Source organism: Sebastes umbrosus, chromosome 8 (assembly GCF_015220745.1).
Source record: "Sebastes umbrosus isolate fSebUmb1 chromosome 8, fSebUmb1.pri, whole genome shotgun sequence".
NCBI classification, from domain to species: Eukaryota; Metazoa; Chordata; class Actinopteri; order Perciformes; family Sebastidae; genus Sebastes; species Sebastes umbrosus.
In genome coordinates, this window is record NC_051276.1 from 13,420,440 (window position 1) to 13,434,746 (window position 14,307).

The following is a 14,307-nucleotide window of genomic DNA, read 5'->3' on the forward strand; positions in this document are numbered from 1 at the left end:
TTTATAAGCGCAAATCTGTCTAAAAGTGACATACGGTAATAATTTAGAGCTTGAGCTTAACCCAAGCAACCAAATGAAACACAGATAGTTCCAGCCTTTGGGGCAATAAGCCCAGTCATATCCAGTTTGTTATCGTAAAGTGAGAACATAAAGGAATATTCGTGTCTGATTTGAATTTATAAAACACACAATAACAGCAGTCAGAAAAGCTTTATCGGTCTCAATTGAAATGTAATCCAATTTTCTCTCTTAATAAGCCAGAACATGAATCTGAAAGTATTTTTTTCCATCTGGTCAAAAATAGCTCAGGGCAGTCGGGACGCACAGGACACAAACAATAAGTTAGCATGCAGGAAGCTAACAATGTCATTGATAACTCCTATTGATCCGTCCCCTCTGCCTCCCTTCCATTAGCGGAGGTTATTTTTGGCATTAGCACAGTTACAGCAGGGCCCCCGGAGAGGTGGGCAGGGGACCCCCTGGCAGTGTGACATATGAGGAGGAGGTCCTGGTGGTGTAGGAGGGCCAAATGATGCCCCAGGGCTAACAATGATACATCAAACGTCCAAACTGCTGGCCTTTTGCTCTCTATGTCGTTTTTTCTTGTGCCTCCCCCTCTCTCAGACTGTCTTTCCTCCTCTTTTTTTTCTCATGTTCCAGTTCTCTGTCTGCTTGCATGCACGGCTGTATGTCCTTCTGTCTGTCAGAACATTTCTGAGTGACATATGAGGAAGGCACAAAGCAGAGCAAGTGCCCAACGATGCCCTCGGGCTGACACTGATCTCTCAGGCCACCCACATATGTCTGTTTCTCTCTGTGGACTGGAGCTCCATCCAAAAGGCTGGCAAACACACACACTGCTCCCACTGCTGACCTATAGGCTGCACAACTTTACTAAAAAAACACTGATGTTACTGCAGTCCCATGCTACTGTAGTTGGACTGTGTCACTCTGTGTGGGGTTTAAACAGCTGCAGGTATTAAAATACTCCCACTCAGTTGTTTATTAATAGAATGATTAAAACAATAAAAAAAACCACTATAAACTCCCCGCTCTTGTTTAATCCCCTTTAACAACTCTGTCTTAAGTTGTAAGATTACTTTAGGGTCATACTCGTTTATGTGAAAATTGAGACATTTAAGTTTTTTCTACCCTCATACTCATTACTCCTTAAGTTTATGTGCCTACAATGACCCAAATGTATACAAGTCATAAATGAAACCAGCTGTCCCGAGCAAAGGTGCTTATTTCCATTAGGGGTGCACCGATACCGATACCGGATCGAATACCGGGTCTATACTGACTCAAATAGCTGGATCGGGTATTGGGTACAATGGATCCAATTAATTCAATTCTATTCTATGTTAATGTACATTATATACTTGAATAGTAATTCCGCTTTAAATTTTGACCAATATTTTGCTGCATTATAAAGATTTACACTTGAATTGTAATTCCTGTTAATTTTGAAGATTTTTTACCAAGTTGCTGGTGTATGATTTATTATTTTAATAATAATGACAAAATTTAATTTGTATAAATAAAATTACAAAAAAATATTTATTTGTTACATTTTGTTTTACAAAGTTAAGAAAACAATGTTTAAGTCAAGCCTGATGTTGCCTTACATATAAAAAAAACAGTGACTTACATACACTGATATTGGATCAGTACTCAATATCGGCCGATACCCAAAGCCCAGGTATCTGTATCGGGACTTAAAAAGTCAGATCGATGCATCCCTAATTTCCCCATATGCTGTGAGAATGACAGCAGATGGGTTACCAGACCTCTGCTGGTCACATCTAGGGCTGCAATTATTTTCATTGTCCATTAATTAATTAATCTGTCCATTATTTTCTCGATTAGTTGTTTGGTCTATAAAATGTCAGAAAATGGTGAAAAATGTTGATCAGTGTTTCCCAAAGCCCAAGATGACGTCCTCAAATGTCTTGTTTTGTCCACAACTCAAAGATATTCAGTTTACAGTCATAGAGGAGTAAAGAAACCAGAAAATACTCACATTTAAGAGACTTTTTTTTCTAAAAAAGTTACTCAAACCGATTAGTTGGCGATTAATTTAATAGTTGGAAACGAATCAATTCATTTTTGCAGCTCAAGTCACATCACAGCGCTGGTGCTCTCTGTCTTCAACTGTCTGTCTGTCCATTTGCTTGTCTATCAGGTTTCATTTCCCTTTGTCATCCCCATTTCTTTTGATTATTGTTCAATTATTTCCTCTGCTCTCGTCTTTCCTTCGCTAACTTCTGTCTCCTAGGCTTATACGTGAATACACTAACTATATACTTGCATATACAGTATGTCTGTGTGTCAAACTCTCTGTATCTCTCTGCTCCTTTCTTTTGTGTAGTGTGCTCTTACAGTCGCATATATGTGAAACACAAATGCAGCACGTAGGCACACACTTAAATGGCAGTACGGACCAACCAAAAAGCCCAGATGGCTCCTGTGTCTGTGGGCAGTAGATGCTATTCACATGTGTGAATTTCCTATAAGGAGACCACTCACTTACTTGTTAGATAATCAGGAATTTATCAACAAGACACAAAAGCTGTAAAACTAAACTTAAATTCAACGCAGAAGTTAGAAAGCTCAAAGAAAATCAGCCCAGTGCAGATTGACAGAAACAGATTAGGATGGTATTCATGTCTTGCAGCCCTGATGTTTTATGAGGTCTTTCAAAAGGTAATGGACATGACGTTGAGTGCTGCATTTGGCCTTTCTGCAGTCCTTTTTAGGCCACACTGCTGTCATTTAGCAGTGAGATTTTGCTAACAGAGGGATTCAGGAGGGTTTAAAACAGACAACAGCTTCAAAAACAAAAGAGCCTATCTGGTCAGAACAATTCAATAAATCATCTTTATGGGAAAGGGAAGAAAGTGACTGCTGAGAATTTGAAAAGGGAGGAAAAGTTGTTGTGCAAAGATGGAATACTGTGCAGTTTTTATTTTTCAATTCATCAGTGGACGACGAGAATGATACATAGCTGGAACAGCTCAGTATCATGAGGAATTATGTAAGACAGTTATGTGCCTCACGATTTATGTCCAATGCAAATGCAGGATGCAGTGTATCTTTTATGTAGAGAGGTGGAGAGTAAGGGAGTGAAAGTTGCGGTGATGGATGGGCGTGTCTGACTTTAGGAACTGAACCCTCCATGTTTATGTAAAATCGTCCAACATCAACGTTCTAGCACCTAACCGTGCTAACAGTGGAAACAAAGTCAAAACTGCTGACAGAGATAACCATGTTTACATGGGGGGGGGAACCGGAGGGTGGACGCTACGTTTCTGTGACAACGTCGTCGGTCGGGACGGCGTTATCAGCTGTAATCACTGTATGAGAGCAGTGCAGAGCAGTGCAGAGCAGCGGCTGTGAGCTAGCCAGTGGAGTACGTTCACATGCACTAAAAGCAAGTGTGGCCGGCCCGGCAATGTCAACAAAGCATGGAGAAGCTCTGATTACAACACACACAGAGGGAGAGTGACTTCCTTATCTGCTCAGGTAGACATTACTCCTCTATATTTTTACATAGACAATAGTTGTTTGCTGCTATATTAATGCTCTGGATATTGTATAGAGAACCTTTAATCGGTTGTAAATACAAAATCACTTGCCACAACGACTGAAATGAAGCTTAAAGAGTGACAGATACAGAGGCGTATTGACAGATTTGAGGAAAATTTAAACCCACAAATGATCTGATGTCAGAGTCAGACAGTCAACTTGACTGACAACAGTTTTAGGCAAAAAATGAATAATCTATGACAGATTTTGGGTTTCAAAGCTGCTCAGCCAGTCCTGCCTCCTGTTCTCCTCCCTATTTCTCTGCCTCCTTTGAACAGAAATCACTTTGTGAATCCCTCTCATAATGCAGTGACAGTCTCCACTGTGTGCGAACAACAACAGAAAAATACAGAGGCAAACTCAGAGACGGATTTTGTGTTGTGTCACTTCCCAGCACATTTCCTTTTCTCCCTGTTGTGTATTTTGTGAAAGGTCACACTGCCTCCACTTGTGCGTGATGGCTTCCTCGCTTAACGGCAGCGGCTCAAACGCATGTGGTGTCCACACAGACAGCATTGCTGCTGCGGTGCCGCTACTGCCAGCCCTGTCTTTCTACATTGACTTTGCCTTTGATAATGGCCATCAATAGTAGAATGTTTCATTTCATTTAATTAAAATTGGCATTTATATTCAGGTAGGCAGTGTGGTACAGGTGTACCTGAGCAGCGCATGTGTGTTGTGGAACTTCTTCTTGCTTTTCATTTTGGGCGCCCATTTCAACAGGTTAGCCACACAGCCCACGTGAGCAGCGTGGCTCATGGTACACGTCCACAGCCTTCGTCCTTTCCACGCTTCCCATTCATTGTCTACGTAAGCAGCCGTACAATGCATTCTGGTAGCGTGGCGGTGAGATTTAAGAGATGGGGCGTCCCGTTGGCCACTCCTCATTTGCATAAAGTTGAGGTCTAGGCTACTTTATGCAAATCAGGGTCGTCCAGTGCGACTCGCCGCCTCCGGAAACTCCCGAGGAACTAAACGTTGTCGATCCAAAATAAAGACAGATTCTGCAACAACCATTCACTATAGTTTCAATGTCTATTTTAATTGAGCACACACTTCTTAACCTCTTTCTGTCTAAACTAAATATAAATTAAATGAAACTATTACTACTACTAATGAAACTAAAGCTACTACTACTATTATTGATGGCCATTATCAAAGGCAAAGTCAATGTAGAAAGATGAGGCTGGCAGTAGCAGCGTCGCAGCAGCAATGCTGTCCGTGTGGACACCGCGCGGGTGTGAGTCGCAGCTGCTCAGTGAGGTAGCCGTCACGCACAGGTGGAGGTAGGCAATGTGGCTGAGGAGAAAGATTTCTCTCGCTCGTCTGCTTCTACCTCTCATCAGAAATCACCACATCTCTGTGGTGGAAAGGATGGAGCCTACATAATAAAATGTGAACACTACTGTAAACACCGATGTGGACGTGTCTATTGTGGTCCATAGCAAGAGCTGACAACAATGACACCTCCGACAATGAAGCTGAAGTGTACTGTAGTGTATTGTGCAGAGGCTTCAATCCACAGCGGATGTTTTGCTTTTAAATATGAGCTGTGAGCAGCTATTCAGCTCCAATCACCCAGGCATATCCCTGATGCTGTGCTTGTAATTCACAGCCCATTCATAGCACATACGCCTGGTGAATGAAGGTAATCTGAATTCAAGGAGTCAAGGAGTGCCAAGGACTGGCATATACTCTAAAACAAGGACACACCATGTCATAGACTGGTGAAAAAAACAAAAACAAAAAAAACGCTAGGAGGCAGATAGGCAAACTTTGACTGACTGAATGAATGAATGAAAATGTGAGTGAAATCATTTTTGGTTTCATGAGTTGCTTCCCAATTGAAACACTACACTACTTGTTATGCTAATGAAAAATAAAAAAGAAGCCTGGATTACCCTATCAATGCAAATCTAGAGTGACATTGTAATAAATTAAAGGAAAAACCGGAATAAGTGATACATGCAGATGCTTCCATAGTGCCCATGATGATTCACTTAAAGGGGACATGTTATTAAAAACTCACTTTTTCAGTTCTTGTGCTCATGCATTTGGGTATCAACCCACAAACTGTGAAATAAGACAACCCAGCTATTTTTTTGTGGCCTGCCTAGATCAGAAAACATGTGATTCAAAAAGTCATTCAGATTTGGCTCCCCTTCCTATGTCACATGCAGGCTCATTAGAATATAAAGCCCACAGCTTGAGAACTACCTTTGAAAGGTGCACCATATTTTTCTCTGGGCTTTTTTGGGATGAGGTCTTAGAGAGACAGACGCTTAAACGGAGTGTTTCAGACAGAGGGTGAATACAGGTATATTCAGACAGACAGTTTTTTTTAACATTAAAGCACGTAAAGGTGTAGAAACCCAAAATACAAGTATAAACCTGAAAATGAGCATGATATGTCCCCTGTAATGGTATTAATCCCACCACTAGAGTGCAGAGAGTTGGATAATCCTCAGTAGTATCTACAGGCATTAGCTGTTCTGGAGGCTGGTAGTGGTCCAGTACTTTACTAAGACACTTTATATGGTCGTGTCTAGAAGGTAACACTTGCAAAAACTTTCTCAAGACTTTTTGCCCAATGACCTATCCTAAACTTAACTATTCAAGATCAATACCTAACCTTAACCATCTCGCGAGAGTTTTCCCAGATTGTGGGTTACCTTCTTGACACAACCACTTTATATTGGATTTTCCTTGAATTTGTCATCCACCTGCACTGTATTTCTCCTGGTAATACAGGTGTACATAAAGTGAGCAAAAAGATACAGAGAATATGTTGACGTGAGCTCAGAAGCTGTTATGATTTCATTCGTTGTCCATGTTGGCTCAAAGATAAGCATGAAAGTTCATTCTTGACTTTGGAAATAGTCTGGCAAAACTATTCCAAACTCAAGGTCCACTTTCTTGCATTTTTCTGAGGATGCTTTCATATCAGGGACCCGGGTCCCAAGTACACTTGACCTAAAGTCCAGTTTGTTTGATTAGTGTGAACGCTCCGTACCGTACTCGGGCACGGTTCGTCGATCCGTACTTGATTCCACTTGAACAAGTGGTCTTGAGTATAGTTCATGTGTACTCGGGTACGGTTCGCATCAGCTGTGAAAGCCAACCGTACCGAAACACGGAAGTGGGCTGCTATTTAATGCTAGTAACGTTAGCAGTCAGCGAGTAGTTTTGAAAGGGCAGGCTTTTTTCTACGCCGCCGGTCTCCTCCGAAATCTGTATATGCGCGCTGCACGCGCCGATCTCATCCTCTGAACTGCACGGCCATGGGTGATAAAGCAGGAGGGCTGGCGGGAGGGCCCTTAAAATATAGACAATAGTTAGCAATGGTGTTGGGCGATGTTTGTTATTTTATTTAGCTAATTCAATGGTCTGCCTCCGAAGAACGAGATTCGCTCAGCTGCTCAGCGGGCAGAGAGAGAGAGAGGCAGCGGGGGAAACAACGTGCAGAGTCGGCATATTTTCACATCAAACTCAGTGAAATAAGAGTTTATTTAGACCAAACCAGAGTTGGTGATTGTTGGAAAGACTAACAACAACAGTTTTGGTGACTTTTATTTTGTTTCTGTCAAGTTTGAATGAAATGGTTATCTCAACATAAAAAAAAATACATGTGGATGATGACGCAGTATTCAGGTACAGAGCAACTTTACTAACTCATTGACAACAGAGCAAATTCCATTTAGTGGTGAAGATGGCTGAACGCCAGTAGGCGGGCCTTGAGTTGGGATTGTTTTGGCAAAAATCTAAATGGAAACACAGTTGACCAAACACTTCGTTTTAGTGCCTGGCTTCCTTTCTGTCATGGATGTTGTGCATTAGTCGGCTCACCCTCTGACTTGACTGCCAGTATTTTCCATATGTTTACAACTGGCTGCAGGTGGGCTGTAGAAAGGGGACAAACGCTGAAGCACATAATAGTGAAATCTTTCCACGTAATGACTCATGTGTTGTCACTGACACAGGCTGGTCTGCCATGCTAATTACGGTGAGTTCCTCTTCAATCCTACTTGTTGATTCTGAACACAACCCGAGCCGCTAAAGGATTACAATCACACAGGATGTCACGGGTGGTTTGACTACCAAAGCTGTATTCGGAAATAATTGAACATGGAAATAATTTTCTATGTGCTGACATGTCATGACAACTGCACTCGCATCAAAACAGAGGAGGTTTCCAGTGTTATTCTGATGTCTAGGCACTGTGGGGTGTAGTTTTGTGTGTGTGTGTGTGTGACCTGCAGATGGCTGTAGAGTCAGTAGAAAGCTGATTTACCGAGAGCCTGTTAAGATATGTGGTTCTGATATGGCAGCTGGCCTGCCACCACTGAAATCACTGTTTTTTAGTGCGTCTCACGGTGATTGAGTGGGTTGCCGTAGTGATAAGTGGGTTGCCCTGGTGATAAGCATTCTGCCGACGGACAGAAGAGGTGGAAGAGGTGGGGGGGAGAAGGGGAGAGGCGAGGGTTCGATAAGGAATCTGTCCAGTTTTATCTGCAGTAACTGTCGACACCCATTTCTTCTCCTCTTCTTTTTGTTCTCCTCTTCTCTTGGTTCTCGTCTTGTCTCTGCTTCTTTTCTTTTTCTTCTCTTTGTCCTCGTCTCTTCTCCCCTTTTCTCTTCTCCTCTTCTTCTTCTTCACTTCTCTCATCTTGTATCCTCCTCTTTTTTCCTCTTCTTTTTGCTCTTGTTTTCTCTGATCTCCTCCTCTTCTCTTGTGTTCTCGTCTTTCTTCTCTTTCTCTTCTTTTCTCTTGTTGTTCTTGTTTTCTTTTCTCTTACCTTCTTCTCTTCTCTTGATTCTCGTCTTGTCTCCTCTTCGTTTTGTTCTCTTCTCTTCTGTCTTCATCAGGGATGTTATTGGACAGGGGATGAGGGTGGCAGGACTCTGATTGAGTCTGATTGGTCATACTCGGGTCACCTCCTGGTCAGCACTGTACACACACACATACATACAGTCACCAGTGTCTTTGCTTTGACTGAGGCTTCAGACTGTGTCCAATCAATTCAGTACTTGGGCTGCTGAAGACATGCACTAGTAATCAGTGTAACCATCACTGTGTTTGAACTCTGTCTCTTTGTCTGACTGTTTGATTGGGGTGAGTGTGCTTAAATGAAAGCGAGGGAGAGAGGGAAAGAAGGAGATTGAATTCGAGGTCTTTTCTTTGTGTGTCTTTCTTTTCACTCTGTGGTAGTGGGTGTGTGTTTGCCTGCTCTTCCACTCTTATTGTCGAGGTTGTTACGTGCCTTGTGTTTCAACTGAAAAGACAAGAGTTGGCCATGAATCCTAAGTTTGCTTCCTCCCTTTTCTCTCTCCACATCTACACCCTCCTCCTCTGCTTCTCCTCCTTCCCACTCCCTGGTTGTGTGTAGAGGTTCCCATGGCAACGTTGAGCCCATCTAAAGTGACACTAATGGAGGGGAAGCACGTGGACCTTTCTTGTACGACCTCTGGCGTGCCCTCACCTCAGCTGATATGGAACATGGCGTTGGTCTCCAACTATGAGGTCAGGTCACAAACACGGAAACACAAACTCAGATATGTTTGGATTACGCATGTCATATCACATTAAGTGTTAATGCTTTTTATTTATGAGCTCAGAGATATGTCGTCAATACACATGCAAACTCAGATGCAAACTTTTGGATTTGGTAATCAAAATAGTAAAAAGAGAAGGGGGTGGGGACCTGACCGGTGCCACTGTCAGTTATCGCACTCGCTTTGTGTTTGTGTTATACTAGCTTGTTGCGAAGAAGGTTAAATAACGCTCCAAACTTGCGCTAAATTTTGGCGAGGGAAAACCGGCATGGTCATTTTCAAAGGGGTCCCTTGACAAAAAATGTGAGATTAATTTGTGATTAATCACAATTAATCATGGACAATCATGCGATTAATCGCGAGGAAATATTTTAATCGATTGATTAAATTGAAACATAATTCTTTCCGGAGATGATGATGGAAGTATCTAAGGAGTGAGCCATTTTGCTTCCTTCTCATCTCTGTTGAGAGTTGCACATGCGACATGAAGCGCAAGCAAACATTTCAATTATCCTGGAAACAGGAGTTCAGTTGGGTGGCGTTGAGGATGTGGGCGAAACTCAAACTATATAATGCGCTGTTTGCTGCAAGTCTGAAAGCAAGGTTGATAAAACATGACAGTTATATTAAAGTATTTTTTATTTTGCAAGTAAAAATTTACTTCGGACAAGTAGATTTTTGACCCACAAGTTAAAAAAAACATTAACGTTGAACCCTGATGTGATGATTTCACTGGTATGATAAGCTGAATCCAATGCTTCCCATGCTTTGTCAAATCCCTAACATTATGCAACTTGTACATCATCTGGGTTCGCTTAGATTTAAAGGCCAAATCTGATCAATATTTGTCAAGGCAGTTTCACATATCATCACCATTACAGACTTTTGGCCAAATACGGTAATCCTATGATCAAAAGCTATGTGGTCATGAGTTAAAAAAATCCCTTCTCTTGAATGTGTTCAGAAAATAGCCAAATCTTCATGCTGATATATGGATGTGTTTACTTGCAGATCGAGACATCAGGCCAGATTTCGGTGCTACGACTGTCCAACCTGTCGTCGCTGGACCACAACAGCAAGATCAGCTGCACAGCTGAGAACATCGTTGGAGAGAAAGAGTCCTCGCTGCTGCTGGACATACTTTGTATGTTTGCCCACTTCCAAGCAGCCCTAATTCAATGTAGATTATTGTGTCAAAGTGTATCAGTGCAGTCTTTAAAACAGAGAATTAAAAGCTGGAGAAGACAACTGTTTTTGCATGCTTCAATAGTTTTACCTTTGAATTGCTCTTTGGTCTTATCTTACGTTCTGTCTTTACTGTTTGTATCTCACACTGTTGCTCTTAAACTCTCTATTCTCTCTACTATACTCAGTTCCTCCCAAAATCACTAAACTGAGTGATGCCATCCCTGACCATCACTGGTGCATCCCCTTCAGCGTGTCAGGTAAGACAGACATCCACATAATGTCCCTTAGTGACACTGGACATTTTCTGTGATTTGGCATCAAATACTACTGCCTACATCTTGAATAGTGTCACAGTACATATTATTCACAGCAATGACTACATAAGCAAAGAAGGTAAACTGATAATCAAAGAATCTGAAATCAATGAAGATCACAGTCTCTTGTATTGTCTTCATAACCTTTCTAGGAAACCCCGAGCCAAAGTTAGAATGGTTTCTGGATGGTGAAGCGGTGATGGAGGGAGTCTTCATCATGACCATGATCCATGACATCACAGAGAGAGAGTACCACGGCTGCCTGCAGCTGGACAGCCCCACACACCTCAACAATGGGCGCTACACGCTTTTCGCGAAAAACAAATATGGGACAGACCAAAAGGAGGTGGAGGCTCACTTCATGCGCAAACCCTGGAATGGTGAGAAGACACACTGCACAATGTTGTTTTTACAGTTAAGCTTTTACTTTCTTTAAAAAGTACAGAGCTGAAACAACTGGTCAATAAATTGATTAGTCAATCGACAGCAACTATTTTTCTTATCTATTAAAATATATATTTATATAATCAATCAAGCAAAAACCCCATATTTCAGCTACTCAAATGAGCCGATCTGCTGCTTCTTTTTTTCTTATATGATTTTAAAGTGAATATTCTTTGATTTTGGATTGTTGGGATTGAGGAAATTTTCCCACCGGTTAATAAACTTGTGACAACACCGGTGTTACCAATTACACCGGACATTTTACAAGAAAAGACGGCGCTCAATATCTGTAGAACGCTGACTTTGATCTTTACCGTCGGATGGCTGTGTGTTTAGTCTCTACGGTCCAGCTTTCGCTGCATGTTTCCACCTGGAGCCACTGCACCGTGCACACGGACTGTGACTGCTCCGTTCTCCGCACGGCGATTGCCTAATTAACGTTATGGTTTCCTTTATAGCATTGGGTTTAAACCTGAAGTATTGCCAAATAGGCGCTTTTGCTTTTGACTTTGACACCAAATCCTCCGCCACCGTACGGAGCAGACACTTTCACTTTCAGTCTGTAGAGTCCGTCGTCTGACTATGTATTGATAACACACCGCTGATACGCCAAAATGAACTAAATGGGTTTTATTTCTATTTAAAAAAAACCCAAAATGACGGTGGGGGCGGTGGGCACGTAATGTAATCGATGTGTGCCCAACCACCATGTAACACTGGTAACACAACTACCGCGGCAAGCCTACAATACAGGCAATTTGAAAATGTGCCTTGGTCTTCAGGACATTTTGGTGGGAACCATTTTCTTACATTTTTTAGACCAAACAATTAATTGGTTCCATTAATCGGAATAAAACAACAACAATCTGACATAATGTTTTTTTTTTTAACCGATATATTGATGTAACTTGCAAAAGTTTCTTAGCCTGGAGTACATACAGTACAGTCTTCTTTTTGCTTGCAACCCTTGAAAATGATGAAAACTAAATCATTTTCACAGTTACAGTTAGTATTCCAGGTCTTTCTTGCTATTCTTATCTTCTCTCTCTCTCTCTTTGTAGATTTGCTCCTCATTCTTTATGACACGACTGTGAACTTGTTACAGAGTCAGTCACACATTTCTGTTTAGTAAATGGGGAGTGCTTTTGACTATTGTCTGAAGAAGACTCCCCCTTTCAAAGCATCATCCTCTTATTGATGCTGTCTCACAGCTTGAATATGACAGCAGACTAGTTTTTTGACAAAAAGGGATGCCATACTGGCAAGGTGCAATTATGGGTAGTCACTAGATTTGAAGGAGCTGTTATTATTATTATTTGATTGATCACAGAATGTGACAGATTTTTGCATATTAAATTATACACAGATGACGTGAGATATACATGGGCATTAAATAATTTTATGAAGATGATTAAAAGTATTTAATCAAATGTGATCTGTTTCTTTTTTGTCTAGGAACAGATAAGGAACCGTACTATTATGGTGAGTGAAATCAATATTCATTACTTCAAATCCATCATTTTCATCCTTATCAATTAACACAAATGACTTTTTAGAAATCTTTCTCTTTCTCTTTTTTCTCTCAAGTTGCTGAATGTGCGTTACATACCTACACATCCTTGCAGCTAGGGATTAGAGTTGTTGTTATTATGTCTTTTTCCCACACTGTGGCCCTGATGTTGTTATTATTTTTTTATGATGTTCAATTCAGTTAAATTCAATGTATTTTTTATATAGCACCTATGGATTTCACAAGAACCAGATGTCACGTATTGTTTTTAACGGCAGGGTATTGCGATACCTCTCTGGTATCGGTATACCGTGCAACACTACCGTGGTATCGAATTGGAATTTCACTGGTATTGGTCTCGACTACTAAATTTATGGTATTGTGACTTCCCTAATAGCATCAAATCAGAACAGATGTTATCTTGAGACACTTTTCATATAGAGCAGGTCTAGACCGCACTCTATAACTTACAGACCCAACATGAAATCCCCCATGAGCAAGCACTAGGGCGACAGTGGCAAGAAAAAAACTCCCCTTTAACGGGTCGTAAACCTTGGGCAGAAGCAGGCTCTGGGTGGGCGGCTATCTGCCTGTGTGTGTTATGTTGTGCATGTATATATGTTGTTTGTTGTTTTGTGTATTGTGTTTTTGTAATGAATATGTTTTTAAAACAAACTCAGGGAACAGGCATGACTGACAACATTATTTGTGAAGTGCATGTCAAATAATTTACAATTGAAGTAAGTTGATATGTTTGGGACCTAATTTGTCTCTGTTGTCTCTTTTCTCTCTTGCTATTCCTCCAACATCTCCTCCCTCCTGCAGATAACACAGGTACTGCCACACCTTTTATTTGCCCACTCCCAATCACAAACAATTTAAAAACAAATGGATCCTTATATTTCAGACAGAGACAGACAAAAGCAGGCTTTTCATTTCTAGCCGGTGATTATCGATTTTTCTGGCTGAAATGACAATTTATCTAACGCTAGCTCCTTAAGTTAGTTGAGAATGCCGTCTCTAGGTTACTGTAGATAGTAAACTAGGTTACATTAGAGCAGATGTACACTCAACCTTTATCTTTTACTCTTGTATTGTTGGATTTTAGAGAAGTATGGCAGCCTTGTGCACAACGCTTCAACATGTGGAGAAAATCCAAAGCTTGACATGCCTGCCGTGTTTAGTTACAGACAGCTCCGAAGCTATGATTTGGCAATTGCTGTGCAAAGTGCAAAATACTAACCACCTTGAACTAAATTCACCAACGCACTAAACAAGCTGATCAATGTTAACATTAGCAGATGACCAATAAATTATATTTACTCAAGACACTTTGTTACTATTACATAGCACACTGTCCTTCACTCAGCCACAAATTGAGTGACTCCTCTTTATTTATTCCTCTCTTTCTCTCCATCAACAGACGGCCCAGGCGCCCCAGTAGACCCTCCTGAAGACAGAGTTGCTGTAAGTCACATATTTCTTTTGTCCTCTGTCTCTATTTCTTTGCTGATTGCCTCAGTCAGTTGTTGACTGTTTGTGCCTGTTTTTTTTTTTGTTTATTTGTGTTGCCTGTCTAGAAACACCTGAGCTGGATCTATTTTTTCTTGTTAGAAGTAATTGAATGAACCCACCACGATACAAAGACACAGCAGTACTTTAGAAAATCTGCCTGTGGTCTATACCTCCTGGTGTGGTGTGTATTGTGTG

General features: G+C 41.2%; 1 protein-coding gene across 3 annotated transcripts in view; it reads left to right on the top strand.

Annotated features, from left to right (window-relative positions):
- ntrk2a (neurotrophic tyrosine kinase, receptor, type 2a) overlaps positions 1-14,307 on the top strand; it is a 105,495-nt gene that overhangs the window by 10,686 nt on the left and 80,502 nt on the right. For 2 of the 3 annotated variants that reach the window (XM_037776807.1, XM_037776808.1), the window contains exons 6-12: positions 8,976-9,109; positions 10,153-10,285; positions 10,515-10,586; positions 10,796-11,023; positions 12,543-12,569; positions 13,423-13,431; positions 14,021-14,064. In XM_037776807.1, coding sequence (XP_037632735.1) covers positions 8,976-9,109; positions 10,153-10,285; positions 10,515-10,586; positions 10,796-11,023; positions 12,543-12,569; positions 13,423-13,431; positions 14,021-14,064 — 647 coding nt within the window. The remainder of the gene's footprint in view (positions 1-8,975; positions 9,110-10,152; positions 10,286-10,514; positions 10,587-10,795; positions 11,024-12,542; positions 12,570-13,422; positions 13,432-14,020; positions 14,065-14,307) is intronic. The other variant, XM_037776809.1, reaches the window with a different exon arrangement.